The following is a 21,584-nucleotide window of genomic DNA, read 5'->3' as shown; positions in this document are numbered from 1 at the left end:
AAAAATGTTACATTGATATACAGTTATTTTTCAGAATAGAAATTCAATTTTCAGCTTACAAATAATGATTGCATGTACTTCATTATTTAATCAGTAGTTTAAATCATGCTACTAAGATCTTTTCTACTGAGACTTCTTTTCCATTTTAATATACCTAAGCAGACATGATAGACTCAGCCTTAAATTAACTTGGTAAATTGAAACCTTAGAGGCCAGTGTTAATAATTCGGCAGCTTCTGAACTATTCGATTTGGGACTTCTCAAAGCAACACATTATTGAGGTAAATGAAGTTTTAGCACATTCTGTAAAAGCTCTTTTTCTTTTTTCTCCATTTTCTGAAATGTCTTTAGGAAACACTTCTGCTGCTAAGGTTAAGTATGTTTGCAATGATTGGTGAAGATAGCCAGGGTGACGTCCAGTTCAAATTGGGTTATCTTAGAAATTGTTATCTGCTTTTAAAAGAAAAGCACATTTTGAGGAGAATTGGTGATAATGTAAGTTAAAAGCAAGACCTGATAGAAAATACCACGCTTTAAAATTCCCTTATGCACTCAAAAAGTTCTCCCGAGAGTGAACGAAATGCATACAAGAGGAAAGTCTTGAATTCCAAGAATCGACTGTTTAAAAATGACAAACTTAAAAAAAGAATGTATTTCCTGTATTTCAGGTTTACTTGGACAACTGAAGAATCTCCCCAAAGCTTCATTACCTCCTAGAGCATAACCCAAATGGACCAGATGCTGTTTGAATGATATTTGCGCTCAGTATATACTTCTGATGCTTTGTCAAATGGTATGCCCTTTTTCCCTGTGTTTCCTGTCTGGGTCAAAAGCAGTGCTTTTCAAGGTAAATTATTTTATTAGCTGCTTGATCTTTATAATCGCTACTATAATATTCTAATTGCAGCTAGAGTGCATCGTAGCTGGGTACTGTGATTAAATCTACCTCCTTGCTGCCTTACGCTTTCATAAGTTAGTTAAAATGTTTGAAAAAAATATTAATTTGAACTAGACCACGTTGTCTGAACCATGTGATTTCCAGCAACCTTGCCCATCATTGTGTGCCTCCACCTTTCCACCTGTCCTCCAGAGAGGCTACTGTACCACAATGCCTGTGCTCTTGAAGAAACGATTGGACCACCTTGCATTGCCAGTGGCATTTAATACTACCGTACCAAGGTGAGTTGTGGATTCAGCAGGATTTCCTCTACATTCCGGAGATTAACAAATGTGCCAATGTCTCTAGTGTGTGTATGTATATACACCCTCCCCGTCTCTTATATCCAAGAGAAACTAAACAGCGACAATTACCACTAACATTAAAACTACTTCTACTTGCAGTAATAATACAACTGTCATATAAACCTGGGAAAGCACGTAGTCCTTAATTCGTTTTTTTTTTTTTTTTTTGTAGAAATAAAATGTATGTAAACATTTACAGAATTATTTTTTAAAAAAGCAAGCAACTGACCACCTAAGTTTTTTCCAGTTTTTTTTTATTGAGTGAAAATCTCAACCCTTGCATCAGTCATGCAGAAAAAAAAAAAAAAAAATCAAATAAATAAAACACATATATTAAATTTCTAACAGCACTAAATTCAAGTGGAAAAATATTCAGTTATTAATAACATAGGTGCTGAGGGTTTAGATTCAAGTATTGGAGCAACCTTTTATTTATTTTAATTTTTTCGAAACCATATAAAAAAAGTCTAGTTGTCTCCATGTACAGAGTGTTTGTGAATCAAGGCTTCCCCCACCCCCACAGAAAAAAATACACATTAAAATTCAATATGAGCTAGAGATGGCTTATAGTCCTAGTGTGCAATATATATTACAAAGGGTAGATTTTGCTTTTTGCTACATTGTAATTCTCTCCCTTTTTATTTCACTCTACAGAGGACAGACGTTTTAATCCAGTTTTTCCTTTTTTTTTGTTGTCGGTTAATTAAAACATTAAAACGATCTGTCATTTCAGCAGCAGACTACGCAGGATTTGGAGGTCGTTTCCGTCTGTTTTTTTGTTTTAATATAATTTTCATGTTTATTTTTTCATTCTAGATTATATACAGGATGCCAGCTGGCAGACAGATGGTGATGCGTTTACCCGTTTTTATTTAAAGAAACATCACAAGGAAAAAGAGAGAAGAAACGGACAGCTGTGGGGTAGGGGAGAGAGCACTGGGCAGTCTGAACGCTGCTGCTGCTGCTGCTGCACACAAACCAATTAGAATGACTTGCTGGATGTTAGTCCTTCCGTTACCCAGCAAAACAACCACATGTTCAGATGGGTTAGGCTTCCATTGGAGCTGCCTTGGGGTGCATTACTGGTAAAGTCTGTTGATTTCTGTAGCGCCGATTTCCAATCACTACAAGGGAGTGTCTATACTGAAATCATAACAAATATTGTTATTCCAAATCTGGATGTAGCAAATGTTCTATTTGGATAATCTGCCTTGTGGGTCGGGAGAAAAAAAACAAAGTTAGTTTTAAGTACGGCTTGTTGTGAAGACTGAGTAATAAACAAAAATGAAAATAAAGCGTTCTGATAAAAGTTGCTGGGTAATTTTGAATTGGAAACAATTGCTGCTGGTAGAGGGGGTTCCTCATCTTTCCGCCCTACCAGTGGGGATGCAGTGCAAGCTGCTAACTAGTTTCCTATTACCTGAAATAGGGCATTGCCTGTTTCTCACCCCTGCTGTTGCACTGGGTTAGGGACGTCACGGATGCAGGATACTCTGCATCCAAGCTGCTTGGAAAATCCGAATTCTTGCAGCTGGGATCACAGCTCTTTTTAAAAAAGCTGTTTAATGCTGGGATCACATTCCCACCTGTATGACAGTCATATTAGACTTAAACAGCCATGGTTTTAACACCGCACGGGTGCAATATACAGTGCTTCTGCAAACCTGCATACCATGACATCCCAAGACCGAAACACACCTTGCTTTATTATTATTATTATATACATATTTATCTAATTTACACACGTCAATCTATCCAAGTGCATAATATGCCTCCCAGCTCAATATCATTTTTCTTTTTACATTTAATTTTTTTTTTTTTTAAATACATTTGGAATCTGCCAAATAAAGTTCTGTTATGTCATTTCATAGAATTGAGAGCAAATGTTTTAAATACTAATAAAAAAATAAGTGTCGTGATAGGCAGGCCAAATAAACAAACAAAATAATAAAATAAAAAGCACACAAAAATCATAAACATTTTGTCATAGTTTTATTGATGTTTGTTTTTTTTTTTTTTTTTTTTTTTTTTTTTTTTTTTACAAAATTCAAGCAAAATTTTTGACTTAGTGTGTCGACGAAATCAGTCACGATTTTACACATCTGCCGGGTTTTTAACAGACTTTTCCGGGGATTAATTACGAGATATATAATATATATATTATATATATATATATATATATATATATATATATATATATTATATTATATAATATAGATCTAATATATATTATATATCAGTGTGTGTGTGTTGGCTCGATAGCCCCCGATGGGCTTTAGGTTTCACAAAACATCTCTGCGGCAAAAAGCATTTTGTTCTGTATATAGCCTTTACAGGAAAAATACTGTACAACCATTTTTAAATTTTTTTTGACTCGTCACACATTAAAATCCCTAGCAATTATTTTCAGAGCCGTCCAAAAAAAAAAAAAAATTATATTAATTTTATATTGACACTAGTGCTCATCAGCTTTATACAATGAAATACGCACAGTCCTTCTACAGTTTAAAATATACAGTCATACATTATAAACCAAAAGACGGCCTCGGCCACAAAAGCAGGATTTTCTTTTGATAGAAGTGTTCGTATTTTCAGAACAATTTCATTTGCTTAAATTACAATCCTTTTATTAGTGTTTCCCTTCTGTTATATCCATCCATTAACACAGTAAAACATGTCCTTATATTAAATAAAGCAGAACACTTGCCTGTCGACCCAGATCGGTGGTTTGTAGTAAAGTGAATTAAAAGTTGAACCCATTTTTCCCTATTAAAAACAAATTGCTGTATTTTTCATAATATTGTGTTTAAAAACATTAAAAGGACCCTTAAAAAAGTGCAAAAAAAACCCTTATTCTCAATGCAATGTAACATAAATATTAAATAAAACCATTACATTTTGAGTTCAACCATTGTGGTTTTTGCAAAACAAAAATAAAAATACAATGTTTTATTTTTCTGTACATATTACCCCTTTTTTTTTCCTCCCCAGACTTCTTTTCAGTGATTCAGAACTGAAGAGTTCAATGTGCCGTTTCTTTACAGATACAACGTGCAGACCTTCACACAAATCCACACTAACAATTTGCAAAAAAGGACAATGCTGTTATCACAACTGCAGCATGGGATTCCATTTGAATTGCACTCCAATAGAACATCACCCGTCTTTATGTCTTGTGAGTTCTTGTATTGGGTAAAGCACAGCCAGCACAACCCTATTATTATTTTGATTCTAGAGCTTCCCACTTAGCAAGATGTTACAATTGTAATCGGTATTTCTGTTCAACATGTATTTGCTTGGATTGCTGATTATCTACACACACACACGTTACGTTTCAGGTCAGTAGCATGGATCTGGCAAAATTCTTAACATAATAGGAGGCGTGAAGGCCGGCAAGTCAGTCACGTCTTGTTCTGTTTTACTCCTTCCACAGACTATACCTTTAAGACCATCCAGCATCTCTTTGCAGACATTTCAACTTGAGCTATGCTTTCTCTTGCTGTTTTGTAATGCAATTTGGTACTGCTGCAAAAGTCAATAGGTGATGCCCTTGCGAATATTATTGATTGGTTGTACAAAATGTATTTTCTGTCCTCATGTGACGAGAGGCACCAGCCACATGTAGTTTGTGGATTGGATTATCCTACAGTGAGGGAGCTTGCTGGCCCCTCATCCCAACAGTATCTGTGGAACCCTCTAGGCTTTTACTAGACCACGGGTTCAGCACAGCAGCCTTACTATTGCCTTTCTTTTAAAGGGAATTAACTGTTGTGCATTCAACCATTGCACTAGCTAATAGGAAGAACAGTATTCTTAAGGGTAGACTAGTCTCAGAAATGCTACTGTCTGTGAGTGTACCTTATCAGACTGGGGTCACATTAGCATACAGGGAAAACAGAATATAAAGTAGGCAGGGGTCAATGGAAGGATGCAGCCCATGGTTTAATCAGACATGCCTGCTCTCCTGTAATAATGCATTCATGTTCATTAAATAAATTATCCTAACGCATCATTTTATATATATATATATATATATATATAATATATATATATATATATATATATATATATATATATATATATATTAATTGTATATTGATTTCCCTTTCAGTGATAATAAGGGTTCAGCAGTCTCCTAAAAGTCTGCTATAAATGCCTTGGAACAGTACAGTATGTTAACCTCCACACACACACACACACACACACCCCAACCTCCTATTGTTTTTTTCACACACTGGGGGGAAAAAAAAATTACAAACAAAACAATAAATAAAAAACAGACATGCACACACGCAAAGGACGACTGATGTGTAGCAAATGCGTAACACTCCGCCCAGCCCTTGTGTGAAGACGGGTTCCATTTTGTTTTTCTTCTTCTGCATATTAAAAATCAATAACGTTGGTTGTCTTGTAAACATAATTATAATAATGAATTTGGGCCGTCGTAAATAGTTTGTGTTTTGTCCTTTTACATGTTAACTGAAGCCACTTACTGTTTTTTTTGTTCATTTCATACGGATTTACATATCGACTTCTTGTTTTTATTTTATCTAAATGTTTAGGGATCAGCTGCTATGTTGTTATCAGCCAGACCGGAAGCATCTGTGTAGTTTGTGGAAGCATCGAAACTCTCTCCATTGTCTTTTCCACCAGCCAAGCTCTCGGGCTCGGGCATGGAGTCTTCATAAGAGTCTGTGTTCAAATCGTCATCCTCCTCTTCCTCTTCATCATCATCATCATCCTCCTCTTCGGGGGACAGCTCGTCCTCCACGTCCCCTGAAGTCGCTGTGTTCTCATCTTGAGGTGCCTGCATGTTGATGGTGTTGGGGGTGGAAGTGGCCACCTCAAGAGCACCGTGGTGGGACTTCTTGCTGAGGTCTAGGGAGTCATTGAGGCCAATGCCTGCGGCATTCTTCAGGAAGAACAGGGAGCTGCTGGTGTCGATGCCCAGGTTGAGGGAGCTGTCCAGGCTGATCGAGGACACCTGCGGGTCATAGTCAGAGGAGATGGCGGCAGGGGGGAAGTAGGGAGTGATACCGAGGGAGCCTTCCTCTTTGGGAGAGTCCGGGGGGATAACTGCTCCTCCTGCCACAGGACCATCTCGGCTCGGGGAGATGGAGGGCAGCTCGCCCCGCTCTTGCTTCTCATGCTTGCGCTTGTGGGAGTCCATCTGGGACATGCCCACCACAGTGTGCTTGCACCCGAGGTAGGTGCAGTGGAAGTGTGAGCACTTGAGCTTGTACTTGCACTCGGCCACCTCGCAGTCTGCGCTGGAGCTGAACTGGCAGAAGCCGGCGGCGCTGATCACGTCCTGCTTCCCGTGGTGCTTGCGGTGAGCCGTCACCTTGGTGCTGTCGGTGCAGCGGAAACCGCAGCGCAGGCAGTGAAAGTGGGTGCTGTTGCCGGAGAACTGGCAGTCAGGGAAGTTGCAGCTGAGGGAGGACTTGAACCTCTTGAAGTCGTCCAGGACCAGGTTGTCGACGCGGTCATGATGCTGTGCGTGCTTGTACATGTGCGTGCGCCCGCAGAACTTGTAGCCGCAGTTCTCCCGAGTGCAGTGGTAGTGGGTCACCTTCAGGGAGAACTGGCAGCCCGGGTCCTTGCAGTCTTCATACAGGTCGTAACGACGGAAGCCCTCCAGCATCATGCCCTCGTCCAGCATCTTCCGCGACGAGGCCGTCTTGCGCCTCTTGCCAAACGGCGACATGTCCTCGATGATCCAGAAGCGCTTTTTTGCCCCAGATGCTGTAGGCATGGAAATGGTGTTGCCTGAGGGGGGGGGGGAGGAGGAAAGGAAACAGGTATTGATTTCCTTTGTGAGCCCTGTGCTGCTGTCCTGTATTTATTTGTATTGAGACTAAGTAAATGCACACCTACCATCCTCATTAGATCTGTTTGGATTTGCCAAACTTTATAGCAGCACTTATAATTTTTATATAGTGATGGGTAGTTTAATGGTTACAGCCGATGCATAGCAGATTTAAAACAAATATATATATATATATATATATATATATATATATATATATATATATATATATATATATATATATATATAGATATAGACACATATATATTTTTTTTTAAACCAATTACCACACAAAACCTCCTTAACCTGTCAGAATCGGCTAATGATGTGACCTTTGAGCCTAGTGTATAAATCGCTGGACCAGATTTAAACTTTAAATGCGATCACAATGAATTACTGTTAATGGATGTTGTAACGCTGTGCTTTGTGCTGTTTATGAGGTGCGCTTTCATCCTGTTATTGGCAGACTGATGAAAACTAAAATCATTAGATTATCGGGAGGACAGCAGCAGAGCTACACTTCTGGTGGAAAACACAGGGTATGTATGTAATACAGTAAATAAAATAACAGGAGCAACTGCTTAATAGGTCTTTCCCAGACAGCACAGTTAAAATATTTTTTTCAACTTGCATTTACTCAGCCTGATTGAGCCAAAAGACTTTAAGAAGTTAGTTCTACTAGGGACGTGTAGGATATGCGACTAGCCATTTTAATGGAGAATTTCTGTAATTGTCTCTGCAAATACCCACAGCCTAATGCCGCACTAAAGTGTACAGTCCCAACTGAACCTCGTAAGAAACAGATTGGAGGGGTGAGCTGAGAATGGGCTAAGCTCCTACACCACAATCACGGTTAAGCATGTTGTTAGATAAGTACCTGCAGCATCTTGTACTACTGGGACATCACTTTTAACTGGAGACGGAGAGGCAATGATTGGACTGAAACCTGGCGTACTGGTTGGCATGACAACGCTCCGTGCGGCTCCCAGAGTGGCGCTGAGCAGAGAGTATGAGACACAGGATGGAGAGAGGAGGAATGGAAGGGAAGGAAGAGGAGGCCTGAGCAGGGCTTGTGGGAAAGATGGAGGTGGAGTTTGGAGCAGTGACTGAGAAGGCGGCGGAGGTTGCAGTGCACTGTGGGTGGCTGTAGCGTCAGTGGAAGGGGGCGTGGCATACACAGCAGCAGGATAGGTGACCAGGCAGCCTAGTCCGTTTACAGATCGTTGACAGGACAACAAGCAGGGAAAAGGGAGAAGAAAAAAAAAAAGAAACACAAAAAAGAAACCAAATGAAAAACCCAAACAGCCAAAGCAACCAAAGATGAAAATAACATAAAAAAAAGCATCTTAAATGTATAATTTGAAAAATAAAACAGAGAAGACACAAATCAAATGGAGGCAAGCATCTTAGAGGCAGAGATGAACTTAACAGATGGAAAACTGTTCAGCTCGCCCACTGCTAGTGTGCAGCATGGTTCCAAGACCCTGACACCTTTCCCCTACTTACTTCTGGTGGTTTCACCACAACGAATTTGCACTGCACTAGCCTGCGGCCTGATGCTGATCACTATCCAGTCGAATGTCTGCTTGCTTTTGAAATGTTCTGCAGCTTTTGAAAACGTTACTGCTTGTTTTGGGGAACATGCACGGATGTCTAACAGTTAGTCCACCTGATATTCCAGAGGCTTTGATTTGGGATCCACATATCCATGAATCCCAACCCTCTTATCAGGTGTGAATTTCTATTTGATCACTAACCACAGGGATGAAATTAACGTACCACTTGGTTTCTTCAAGGATCTTTCTACACTTTCTCTGCAAATCCAAGGAGGGAGGCAGCTGAACAACATTTGTTATGACACTTGTTGTGACACTGAAAGACTTAAAGATTGAAAACATCCCTGTGAAATGAGCGCAGCCTTCTCGCCGTGCCGGAGGTAGAAGTGATCCTTCTGTATGCTGGGTGTGTTCGGAGGCTAATCCTTCCCTTTCCCCCTTACCTGCTGAGGAGCTCTCGTTGCCCACCGGAGTGCTGCTGCAGCTGCGGTCTGGGTTTGAGGACTCGGACGAGATCCCCAGCGGGCTCCCGCCCCCCATGTAGTCCATGTAGTCGTCTGTTTCGTCCATGAAACTCGGGGCCAGGCCAGATTGGCCCACTGACCCGGACGACATGTTTGCCATGTGGTGCATTTCCTCCTGCCTTTGAGAATGTGACGCCATCTGCAGAGATAGGGGGAGAGAGATGGTGTTGGGTACACTGTACATTTTCTATAGGACTTGTATATATTGCAAGAGCTGAACTGTATGGAAATGGAGGGAGGATAGACCTTCAAAACAAGGCTTTTTTTTTTTTTTTTTTTTTAAACAGTCAACTATTCATATGTTTAACATCTAAATAGCCTATATTCTTCTCTAATTGTACTGCTAAATACTTTTAACATTAAAATAATGGCCATACATAATGAATTCCAGTGTAATATCAAAGGATTTACAGACATTTGATTTCATACAGGATTGTGGGCATTTCTTGTACCATTTTATGCTGGCAGATGACGCCCTTAGCCAGCCCCTACCTGGGATGGGACTCTGTCGAAGTTCTTGCCCAGCATTCTTCTCATGTGCTTCCGGGAGTGAGAGGTCATCTGGTGTTTGAGCAGGAAGGAGAACAAGCACCCGTCTCTGATACAGTGGAAATGGCTGTTCACCTGGTTGTATTTACAGCCTGTGAGAGCGAGAGAAGCGTTCGCATTAGCATTCCCAGATTTCACAATGTGTGGATGCGTTAATCCGAAGGTATCAATTCAGATCATTCTCATTACAGCTGATAGATGCCTCCTAATTGAACGTAAATATTGTGTTAGTTTTAGGCATGGCTGTACATCATACCTGTCTCATAAATACAAATGTGTCATGTACTAAACCAAAGAAGGAAGGTGTAACTGAAACAATTTGTGCTAAATGCCTCACCCCAAGCACGGGAAGGAATATTCATTAAAACTGAAAATGAGAATTGTACAGTCAGACGCAATTACTCATTCTGTAAGTGCAAAGTCATTCTAATATGTGATCCCTACACAGCTTGACCCTTTTACAGACTTCACTATGGTACAGTTGTAAAAAACATGAAACTATGACTGGGGAAAAAAATAGGCTCAAATGTTAGTTTCAAAATTTGGATACAAATATAAATACTGTAAAGCCATAAATATTTGTGACAAATATTTGGTGAATCACACCCATTTTATTTCATATGCGAAAAACGCAAAATAAAAGGCTTGCAAATATTTATGGCGTTTTACAATATTTCAAATTCCATCACAGGATTCCAGACCCCTGAATTCTGAGCAAACAGTTTAATAAATTGTGTTTTCAGAGCGGTTTTAACTGAAACGGGAACTCATTTACTGGTACTAAGAAGCTGTTGCCTAGGATTGCTGTTTTTGTTTAGTTAAGGTTTTTTTTCTTCTTGATTACACACACCGCAAGGTTTGGTTACAGACACTCGACACCGCACCAGAAAGCGTTTCCTCACTCTCCCCTCGCTGTGCTGCAGGCGTGCCATGCATGCGGGTAGGAAAGGTTTCAATCTTGCTGAGGCAGTCCGCCAGCTTGCAGGAGACTGGTACACAGATGTGTGCAGCACTAGAAGTCTGGGCTCAATCAGATTAACATGTTTAAGTGAGTTTGGGGGTTCCCTGTCTCAACAGCTTATAATAAAGCAAAGAGGTTTATCAGCACTGAGATTGGCTGTGGTTTCATTTACCAGCGCGACAGGCCTCTCTGACTGTGGCACTACTGGAGTCACTGTGTAGGTACCAATCATTTTGTATGAATTTAATTCATTCGTATACAGTAGCATTTCAGATGTCTGAAAACTCAAATGTCTCAGAATTTCCTCATCTCTATTTTTTTATGCATTGACGATGGGAGGTTAAAAGTACTTTCTCTGAATTTTTGTTCATGAGTGCGGACGTCTGAAATGCTGCTGAGTGCTGTGAGGTTGATGCATCAGACTTGTATGGGTATGTATGGAAATAATACAGAAAATATCAGAGATGCTTTTGGTGCAGGATGCTACAAATTGTCCCATTGTTATTGAAACTGGTTTGTATTTTAAAGCTACCTTCTAACCCATTCTCATATAGCAAACCACAATTTCTACTATCCTTTACCTTGTTTTTTTTTTTTTTTTTTTAACATAGGACATCTTCAATAAACCAGCCGTATTCTTAGGTGGAACAATGAGATGTAATCACAACCTGGAAATGTTTGGTTATAATGCAGCAGTTCTGTTTATCGTCATCAGGGAATGCAGAAAAGAAATGTAACTGAGGTTTTTAAAGCTGAAATTGAATTTATTTGGAAACCATTTTATCGTACTTTCTGTTTTTAAACAATTTAATATCAATAAATGTACAGCTTCAGATGAGCAATAAGGCTCTACTTAAATAAATGCAACATTACCTTATATTAATTTTTATGTTATCTTTTCATTCCTTTTCCTGTTGCTTTTTATAACACACAGGCCTGTTCTGATTGCTACATGAATTCATATTAAGGCACTGGTTTTCGTAAGTTTAATTAAATATTGTGGCAAGCTAGTTCTAATTTTATTACAAATCAAGCACAGTAAAAGAAATGAAATGGGACCATGAAGGGCAGGTGGCGGCCCGACTGTTGCCATGGAACCCATCCAGGGTACAATATGATGCGTCATCAGGCTGCTTTGTTTAAGCAGGGTATCAAATTAACCATGCTAACCTGAGTAAATAACAGTAGCTGCTGAATAGTAGGAGTGATTGTAAACTGAGATCCAGGTAACATCCAGGGCCTGTTTACAGTGGTTGTCGTGGATACCATGTTCTACTTGGTGGTAAGCCGTACATTATTTGATTAAATACCAGGTTTTGTATCTATTGATAACTTTTTTTTTTTTTTTTTTTTTTTTTTTTTAAAGAATGTTCCCCACAGATCCTGAACAGTACAAGGAAAGGTACAGACAGCAGCAGTTGCATAGCAATGTGTTTATTTTTATACCCCCAGCAAAGGGTTTTTTTTAATGATTCCGCACACAGACATGTCTCGACACATACATGCCAAGCTAAAGCAGCACAATAATTAACCAATTCCTTTTAATTGTGAAGGTCTGACAGGTTTGAACTATTACTGTACACATTGCAGCTTATACAGTGTGTGTATATAGATAGATAGATAAAATCTCTAACTGTATGGGATTAAGAGTTGTAACTACATTCTTTTGAAGATTATTTTAATATAACATACAAGCTTTGGAGCTACACCAAAATAAATACAACAAATGTAGATCATGTTAATTTTAAGTGTAAATTCTGTATTTTCCCCCATACAGCATCAAAATTAAATATTATGATTCTTTGTGGGCGTATTGTTGATCTTGTTTTTTTATTTTTTTCAACAGTACACTATTTTGTATGCTGCGATATAAACAAAACAAAACAAAACAAAAAAAAAAACACGCACTGGTGGGACTTTACATAACAAAACCATTCTGCAGAGTCTAGGTCTCTGAAGTCCTTACTGGCATGAATGATGCAACAGTTGTAAAACTAGTTTCTACCTGTCCAAATTATAGCTCAGCTTTCTATACATTTCTAATGGATTATTATTATTTTTTTAAAATATAAATTAAGAGTATGTTGCTTTATAGAACCGTGCAGGTGTTTTTATTAAAAACCTACAGTAGCTGTTTTTAAAGGAAGTGGTTTAATTCTGCATCGATCCGCTGTGCCTGCTCACCTGGTCTGCCACACTCCTCGCGCTTGGTGAAGTACTTGAAGCCATTGGCCGCTCTGCGCTCTGCCTTCTCGTGCTTCTTTACATGCCAGGGCAGCTTGGTGGTGATGTTGGTGACGAAACAGCAGGAGGGCCGCAAACAGTGGTAGTGCCCTCGCATTCGGAACTCACAGTGCTGAGGGGGAGAAATAAAAGCATACATCGTAAACAAGCCACGGACTCTGTTTCAAAAGAGGTGCATGCACTTGAGGTTAACTCAGCCTCTATGGGCTTGAGCATGAACAGAAGGGGCACCACAGCTTCCTCCAAACATCTTTGGATTGAACCCTGTTTTTATGTTTTTAAGCATTAAACCCCAACAGTGTCTCCTGATGCGGCAGTAGTATTTTTTTTAAGCCCAGCTCTATTACAGAGCACAATGTTCGCGGAATTCCCCTGACAACAAGATTCTAGCCTTCACCAACTCCTGGGCCTTCTAGACAAATTCTGAAGAGTGAACTTCCAGCCTGGCCTCGGATCTTTTTTTTTTTTTTTTAAATGCATTTTGCTTTTTGCTGCTAGGACTGTGCTGTAACCTGTTTCTAACTGCCTGGTAGTCCTCCCTAGGATACTCTTGAGAACAAGATACTTTCATTTCAAGAGGGTTTTTCCAGATAGATTATTACAATTAATTAATATAGCCCATTTATAAAACAGAAGGGCCACGGTGTCATGTGCAGAATAAGATAAGAAACAAACGAAACTGGGTTCCGCAGCTAGCAGCCTAGAGACAGCTAAAGACCCGTGCACAGCAAGAACGCAGCCTTCTTCAGCACTTTACTGCTGTGCACGCTGTGTCTGCTGATATTAGTAAGTTCCCCTGTGTGGAGCGACGGCGTTTCCCTACCTGGTTGGGACAGAGACACTGCAGGGAGTAGTATGCGAACTGGTCTCGCACATTCACCAGGTTGTTGCTGGGGTTGATGTGGTCCAGGCAGTGGGACTCGGCCTTGCCGGACGTCTTGCACACGTACTTGCAGTTCCCAAAGAGACAGTGGAAGTGGAACTTGTTGGAGTATTTGCAGTCTGTCGCAAGGCAAGGATCACTGAGGAGAAAAAACAGTACTTACTTGAAACATGTAACTTTTTGATTCTGGATTACTTCTTAACAGTTATTTGTGTAAGTAAACAAATAAAAAAAAGGTATAAATGCAAGTAATTTCTAACAGCATTGGTATTGGTCCTAATAACAGGCAAGCCCTGCACTGCGACGTGGTTGCTGTCTCACTCACTTGTCCTGGAACTGGAGGAATCCTGGCTTGACCTGTGGCTTGGAGTTCTCTAGGGAGGTGGTTGCCAGGGGCGAGGAGGCAGCCAGGCTGGGTACAGAGGCTGGGAGCTGCTTCCAGGCGAGGAGTGAAGGGGCAGAGGTGAAGCTGCCCACGGGGCTCATGGTGGGCAGATCTAGGCTGGGAGTGGAGGATATGGAGACAGGGGCGGGCGGCTGGGGGAGCCCTGCCTCTGAGGAAGGGTTCTGAGAGTGCTCTGACTTCACTTTCAACGTGGCTCTGAAATGGAAGCTGGACAGAGAAGCAACAAGCTGCTGTCAGATCAGGGACGACAAATTACACTGTAATACTATCGGAGCATATAGATGCTTTTGAATTGGAGGATCAGATAGTTTCCACTGAACAATAAAAAAACAAGTCAAGCTTAGCGGCTACAGCGTGACTAGAGGATCAAGGTATTGGCCATTCAGTGTCCAGGTCAAGGAGCCACATACAGCTAACTCATTTCTGAACTCACTTGGCGTGCTTGACCGCTCCATCCAGGGTGCTGAACAGGGCCCCACAGTCCTCCACCAAACAGTGGAAATGAACTTTATGTAGAAAGTCACACCGTGTCTCACAGTAATCCTCAGTGTCAAACCTAGCAGGGAAGAAACACATACGGCTCCTATGAACTGCACCATCACCCTTTGCATTATACTCTACTATTGTGTTTTGAAAAGGTTATGCCTTGATCAGTGTCTGCTGGGGAACAGACAGGCTGTACCTCCTCAGGTAGGTCCTCCAGAACTCGACTGGCTTGTCCTGGACCGGGGTCTTCATCACTCTGCTTAGGTACTGGGCCATTTCCGAGCCATCTCCCATCTGGCTGCTCTCCGCCTCCGCCTTAACGTTCATTGCGTTAAAGAATCCTGCATTCGCCTGCGACATCTGCAACAGATAAAACTAGGCAGGGTCATCACTGCTGTTAGAGAGAACTTAACAAAGAATGTGTGTGAGTGTGGTAAAGGTGTAGACATGCACAGTGCTGTACTATACTGTATAACCTTTGGTGGTCCAGATCAATGAACAGCCAGATTCAAGGAAGACCACAATTGCTCTAGGGAAGGGGCTGAACTCAGCCAGTCTGGCTGGTGTCAGTCCCAGGATTCTTCCAAAAGTGACTACTGGGCTGCGATATTGCCCTGTAGGCAATTCCAGCAACAGCTGGGAAATGCAACACACATTTACTGGTTACCCAGCACATGCTTATAGCAACATGATTTTTACACTATAGCTTGCATGCTTTGTTTATGTTTTTCAACCCTAATCTTTTGATCCAGCATGATAAGCTGTACATCTGCTAATCTCCACTGGCCAGTGTTGGAATTTCTATGTTTCTTCTATGGCCATTTCCAGGCAGGATACTTTAATACCTAGAAGTGTTTTTTGCGCTCATAAATTTGTCAAAACAAGGCAACGGTAAGCCACCCAATTGTAAAAGTGGTCACGGCAATGGAAAATGATGCCTCTTTAAATCATCACACACACACACACACACACACACACACACACACACAGTGTTTATTTCAATCTGGAAAGTTATATGATTAAACGTGCATACATTTTCATTTCCAGAAAATGCAATATTAAAATATTCTCGGCTTCAGGGCCAAGATTGCTGTTAATTTTTTAACACTAAAAAATGAAGCTGTATTTCTTTCATTCTTTTTTTCCCCCACTAATGTAAATAATTTGCAAAGTCCATAAACAAAAATCAAATGCAGGGTTCAGAAAAAACTCATCAAAAAATAAACACATCCCTATATCTGGCAATGTATCCTTCTACCAGTTCATTATATTAATTTGTGAGTGGTGGGCTGGAATGATGCTGTATGAAAAATGGCTTGAAAATGTAAATGGTACAGACTCATCTTATTAGCGGTGAAACATTAAAAAACAAACAGCCCCCTCTGAGTCCTGCTAATTTGTCTTGGGATGAAAGCTGTTTGATGGATGGATCTTACCTTATTCATAAGCGAGGATAAAAGAGATGTATTTGCCAGTGCAGGGTGTCCGTTTGATTCATTACTGGAACAAGGAAAATGAACAATGTTTAGTCTAGATTTGCATGAGAACAGTAAATATTAACATTCATCACAGACTTCATGGAAACACAATAAAAAAAAACATGCTGCTTATTAAAATAAAGAAAGAACCCAAGGTAAGGTTCAAAGTCAAATCAGCAGTGAAATGAAACTGAAATGTAGTCCATAGGATCTGTTCCAGCTTGACCATCATGTAGAAGTGTGACAGGAAGCAACACATGCTTTTACTAAATGATGTATGCTAGGAATATACACTTAAAGTGATTGCATGTAGGGCTTGCCCTATTTTGTTAAGGATTACACTAGCGTGGTTAAATGCACAGGCATCCAACACATGGCTCATAAACCCCGCTAGCCTGAAGACACTGACTATATTTGTGGTTTAGGGTGCCATAGTTACTGATTTGGGCTGTGCTGTACCTGTGGTCCTTCTTGCTGAGATCCAAACTCTGTTCCTGCATGGAATCCTGAGAAGCCACAGTGGGGCCATCCAAGGGCTCTTGCTTCACTTGAACCAGATTAAACCGCCCTGGCAGAGCTTGCTGGCCAATCCCTGAAGAGAAACAGCGAGTTATTGTTGGTCAGCATTATTTTCTGTGACGAGATCCGACCTGACTTCTGTCCCAGCAAAAAGAATACTGAGAGTGATAATTATTGCAAAATAATGTCAAGCCTTCATGACTACCAGGCTTTTAAGTGGTGACTGAGGGAAGGGAGGAATGAGGGTAAAAGATTCCTTTTTCAGCAGTGCTTGTCACAACTTATTTGCAGGCCTGCCTCTTGACTATTTATTAAACTCGGGGCTAATGCTAAGGAAAAGTGGCAGATTTAGACTGGTCGTCGCCCTCCCTTCCATCTTTTTCTATCTCGGTTACCCCAGCAACGTCCGGGGCCAAAACTGAGCATGCCCAAAAGGAACATCTGCTGTGATACTGAGATTGAACTTGACAGCCAATCAGATTAGTTCAAAAAGCATGACCTCCCAGTCATATTTCCTGGATAGGTATTTTGTGGATGTGTGGTTTGCGACAGGAATTAAAACAAAAAAAAGATGGGGCAGGGGGAACGCTGGCAGGTATGTGCGCATTCTGGCTCTTTCCACAATCCTGAAGTGACTGAAATATTAATTTGCCCTGAGGCTATATAGAGAGAGCTGTTCTTTTTTGTAGATGGTAAGTGGTATTTTATTAAAAAAAAAAAACAGAAAAGAATAAGAAAGCAGTCCCTGTGATGATCTTTTGAATCGTATACTTAGTGCATCAGCAGTGATTGGCTTCAGAAGCTCTTGAAAAGGCTGCTGAGGAACTACAACAAGCAGCAAGTCAACAGCTGCCTTGAGAGGCTGTATTCTAATACACGTTAGGTACCACTCGAGCTTGGGAGGGAGGGAGAAAAACCTATGCACTTACCAGAGGTTATTTATTAAAAAGTTTGCCCACAGTGCTCATGTGTTTATTGCAGAGACACTGACATTAAACTACGGTATATAATGGAAAAGTAATTTCAATTTGTTTAGCACCACTGATTATTTTTTATTTATCTATCTATCTATCTATCTATCTATCTATATCTCTCTATCGAGAGATATAGATATAGATAGGGTTGTGTAAAGACAGGGTATGCATGACATGCTGTGTGGCTTAGCTGTCAGACCTAAGTGGGATCCACAGTGTCTTGGTGTCACATAGAAGCTCAGTCACTCATCAGCCCCATAGCCCTGGGACAAATAGCTGGAGTGTCTCGTTCCTAGCTGTAAAACACGCTTCAGGACAACACTGAGAATGAAATGGACCATTTGAGATGGGATCTTTTAAAAAGGATGGGCATTGTAAATTTACTGAACGGATGTTAGTATAATCCTAAATAAACAGAGTTGGAGCTCTAATGATTTTTTTAAGCTACTAGAAGACCCCCACTTAATAGAAGAGCCTGAAATCTGTCCATGGCGGGTTTGTTTTAATATATTGAAGGCAACAGAAAACCATTAAAACACATATCAGGGTCTGGGCTGTATTAGCAAGATACAGCATCCAGAACAATTGAAGTTACGATCTCAAAGCAATGTTCTTTCTGGAATATATCCAGGAATAATGCTCTACTATGTGATTACAATTATAACAGCATGTCTAATTAGTAAATCCTTCAGGATGTCTGGATTTAAAAAAAAAAGAAAACACAGCTTAGAAAATTTGGGTGAATCAGTGTAAAACACACCACTCAAACGACAAGCACCTTGACTGAACCAGGAACTCGCTATCATTAAAAGTCCCAGGTTGTTTTTGCTCGATCCCTTTATGAGATCGCTTTACAATATGAAATTAATTGAAATATACTGTAATATGTTTGACAGTGTTTACAGCTGTGATCGAAAGATTGCGCTAGATCACAAAACATCATAAACCAAGCTAATTCTAAAGATACTGCAACTGCAGTCAAGCTGGACATAAACTGTTAGAATTGACACAAACCTCAAAAACAAGTGTAATAAGGAACTTCAAATAAATAATGTCTAAAGGTCCCTTAGGGTCAATATTCACACCTTGATCACACAAACATGTATCATCATCAACTCTCCTAACCACTTCCTCTTCATTTTGATGAAACTGACACACAATGAAGTCATGGAAAGATGCAGGTTTAGCACCTGAGAGACACACACGGGCTGCGGCATCACCTGAGCATTTTATGGGAGGTGCCAATAACCCACCAGCATACCCTCCTGATGACACCCCCTCTGTGTAATGGGCATGCCAGCGTGGTACTGAAACCTCATTCTAACCTCTCTGTGATGTCACTGGGGCACACACACACACACCATTTAAGGATTGTGCAAGCTGTCATTGCATGTTTGTGAAGCAAACACCCAGCGAAGAACAATAATACAATTCAAATTAAAAACAACTGTGGAAAATCGGCAGTCATTTCATGCCTGCAGAAGTGTAAAAACCTCGAGGGAATACAGTCTCAGCGATATGACAAGATGTTCTCGCTGCACTGCAGTCTCAACGACAGTGAGCGACTGACAGAAACACACACACTCTCAGATGCACCACATGCATGCAATAGAATTTGTACTGTTCTGTACAGGACGCTGCACATCTCTAGTATCTAGGCACTGTGGTTGTAATCTCTTGGCTTTAATGTGACTGGCAACACCCACCTTCTCCCGAACAGCTGCAATGGGATCTAGCCTCTGGTCGACTCAGGCATTCTTTTCTTTCACCCTTATCAACATGCATCAATCCACAACCTTCTGATCCAAAGGCACCTGTTATAACATTTAGCTGGTCCCAGTCAACACCTCCTCATATTGTAGTGCATGGATATACAGTATATATATATATATAATGTTCTGTATGTATATATATATATATTCAAGTGTGTGTGTGTGTGTGTTCATGTGTCCATTCCAGCGAAGTCCCAAATCCAGCTGATTTATAAGCATTCAGTACAATCCACCTGCACTGTAGGTGCCCTTGAGAGACAAGCTATTTGCACATCATAGCTAGGTGTATGTTATAATAGAAATTACTAATAGGATTTTATGACACTGACTCAAGGTAGAGTTGACTTGCTGCAAAGAGGGGGTCCTGTAGCTAAGCCTTGAGTGTTTTTCCATTCATTTATTTATTTTTACAGTTTTGTACAGTCACCAGTTTTCCATGCATGCTACCACATTCAATTCAGAATTCAGAACCCTGTAGTAAGAAATGAGCTGTTGTAATACGGTATGGTACTGTGTTGTATGGTGCAATTATGACTGTGGGCAGTTCTTTTAGCTCACTTGGTAAAGCCATAGCGAGCAAGCTTACATATTTCCTACCTGTTTCTGGGTTCCCAGAAGGCTTGAGGGCAGCAGCTGCCAGTCTTGCCATCATGGGGGATATCAAGCCCTTGCTGGCCGAGATCTTCTCCATGATGGAGGACACTGCATGTGACGAGGAGGTGACAGCAGCAGCTGGATCCTCGGAGGCTGATCCACTCTGGGGGAGGGACTCCGTGGGCGCCGAAGCAGCATTGGAAGAGGCTGCTGAGATCAAGCTGGCAGCGGAGACAGGGAGCTGCAGCGGAAGCCTGGGGATGATGGGGAAGAAGGGGTTGGAGCCGGAGAGAGCCAGCGCCACGGGCATGCTGCTGGGGAGGGCCTGGGCGAGGAGGCTGGACATCTTGCCAGCCAGTGGGAGGCTGGTGGTGGGCTTGACCGTCTGGCTGGAGGAGATGGCGGTGGTGGGTGTCGGAAGCATGTGGGGCATGGAGGACGACTGTTGAGTGGTGGGCGAGGCACTCAGGCTGGAGTTCTTGCTGCTGATGGCAGAGAAGTCCATGAGGTCATCGTTGCTGGACTCGTCAGGCTCTTCCTTGGGCAGCAGGAAGGAGGAGGACAGGCCCAGCACGCCTGAGGAGCGGATGTGGCGCCTCTCGTGCTTGCGCTTGTGGGAGGTCATCTGGCTAGTGGAGGTGAAGGTGAAGCCGCAGCCTGCCCTGATGCAGTGGAAGTGGTTGGTGGCCTTGCTGTAGACGCAGCCCTCATACTTGCACTCCTCATACTTGTAGAACTTCTTGAAGCCGTCCTTGGCGTACGCGTCGTCCTTGATGTGGTAGCTCTTGTGCTTCTCGATGTCGCATTTGTTTTTGAAAGTGAAGGTACAGCCCGGACGTCTGCAAAAGAGGAGAAAACCCATGCATATATCTGAATAATTAAAGCCTTCATCAACTGACATTCACCTTCTCTAAACTGCTTTTTAATATATTTTTTTTATTACAGGACATGCAAAAATGCTTTTATGCAAGATAAAGGGCAAAAGTCACAGGATGGAAATTAAGTCCTTCAGTACACGATTTAGAAGACAACGGTTATAAATTTCAACCTTTACAGTCGCCTTGTTTGACTCAAACAAACAAAAAAGTTCCCTTCCTTTTTCGTTGCTGGTTTCTTGGCTATTAGTGTATTTTTTAACAGCTCTGTTTAATTTCTATTAGAATAGTCACTTGACTTTTGTTAAACAACCTACTGAAGCTCTCTTACAGACTTACAGACTATAGATGTTTTTTGAACTCTTGGCTGGCTCACCTGCAGTGAAAGTGTGTGGTTTTCTGCCCGTAGAACTGACACTCCACTGTCCCACAGTCCTCAGTGGCCCGGAACCTCTGGAAGCCATCGTTGATAAGCTGGGCGTTCTTTTTGTGGAAGTTTTCGTGAGTCATCACGTCTGAAGTACTGGTGTACACTTTATTGCAGCCCACCTGTCGGACGACAAAAACAAAAAAAATACGCAAATACAACACTGCAAGGGCTTCATAAAAAAGTTGTGCGTTCGGGTTTAACCCTTTTTATACATAAGGATCACAGTAATACCTTAAATGCTAACTCTTATCAATTACCAGTCCAGTCATTTTAATTGATGCG

The 21,584-nt window shown here is 41.2% G+C and overlaps 1 protein-coding gene across 1 annotated transcript in view; it reads right to left on the bottom strand.

Moving 5' to 3' along the window:
- Window positions 1-3,684: 3,684 nt before the first annotated feature.
- casz1 (castor zinc finger 1) overlaps window positions 3,685-21,584 on the bottom strand; it is a 37,880-nt gene continuing 19,980 nt past the window's right edge. The window contains exons 8-20 of the mRNA XM_041274055.1: window positions 21,249-21,421; window positions 20,001-20,836; window positions 16,598-16,730; window positions 16,097-16,160; window positions 14,857-15,035; window positions 14,608-14,730; window positions 14,094-14,381; window positions 13,709-13,907; window positions 12,826-12,997; window positions 9,624-9,772; window positions 9,051-9,270; window positions 7,929-8,255; window positions 3,685-7,011 (exon numbers count right to left, since the gene is read on the bottom strand). Of these exons, the coding sequence (XP_041129989.1) occupies window positions 5,801-7,011; window positions 7,929-8,255; window positions 9,051-9,270; window positions 9,624-9,772; window positions 12,826-12,997; window positions 13,709-13,907; window positions 14,094-14,381; window positions 14,608-14,730; window positions 14,857-15,035; window positions 16,097-16,160; window positions 16,598-16,730; window positions 20,001-20,836; window positions 21,249-21,421 (4,074 nt within the window). The 3' untranslated portion in view covers window positions 3,685-5,800. The remainder of the gene's footprint in view (window positions 7,012-7,928; window positions 8,256-9,050; window positions 9,271-9,623; window positions 9,773-12,825; window positions 12,998-13,708; window positions 13,908-14,093; window positions 14,382-14,607; window positions 14,731-14,856; window positions 15,036-16,096; window positions 16,161-16,597; window positions 16,731-20,000; window positions 20,837-21,248; window positions 21,422-21,584) is intronic.

Source organism: Polyodon spathula, chromosome 16, assembly GCF_017654505.1.
Source record: "Polyodon spathula isolate WHYD16114869_AA chromosome 16, ASM1765450v1, whole genome shotgun sequence".
In the NCBI taxonomy this organism is placed as follows: Eukaryota; Metazoa; Chordata; class Actinopteri; order Acipenseriformes; family Polyodontidae; genus Polyodon; species Polyodon spathula.
The sequence above is the reverse complement of the archived record's forward strand: the minus strand, read 5'-3'. Positions and strand labels throughout refer to the sequence as shown.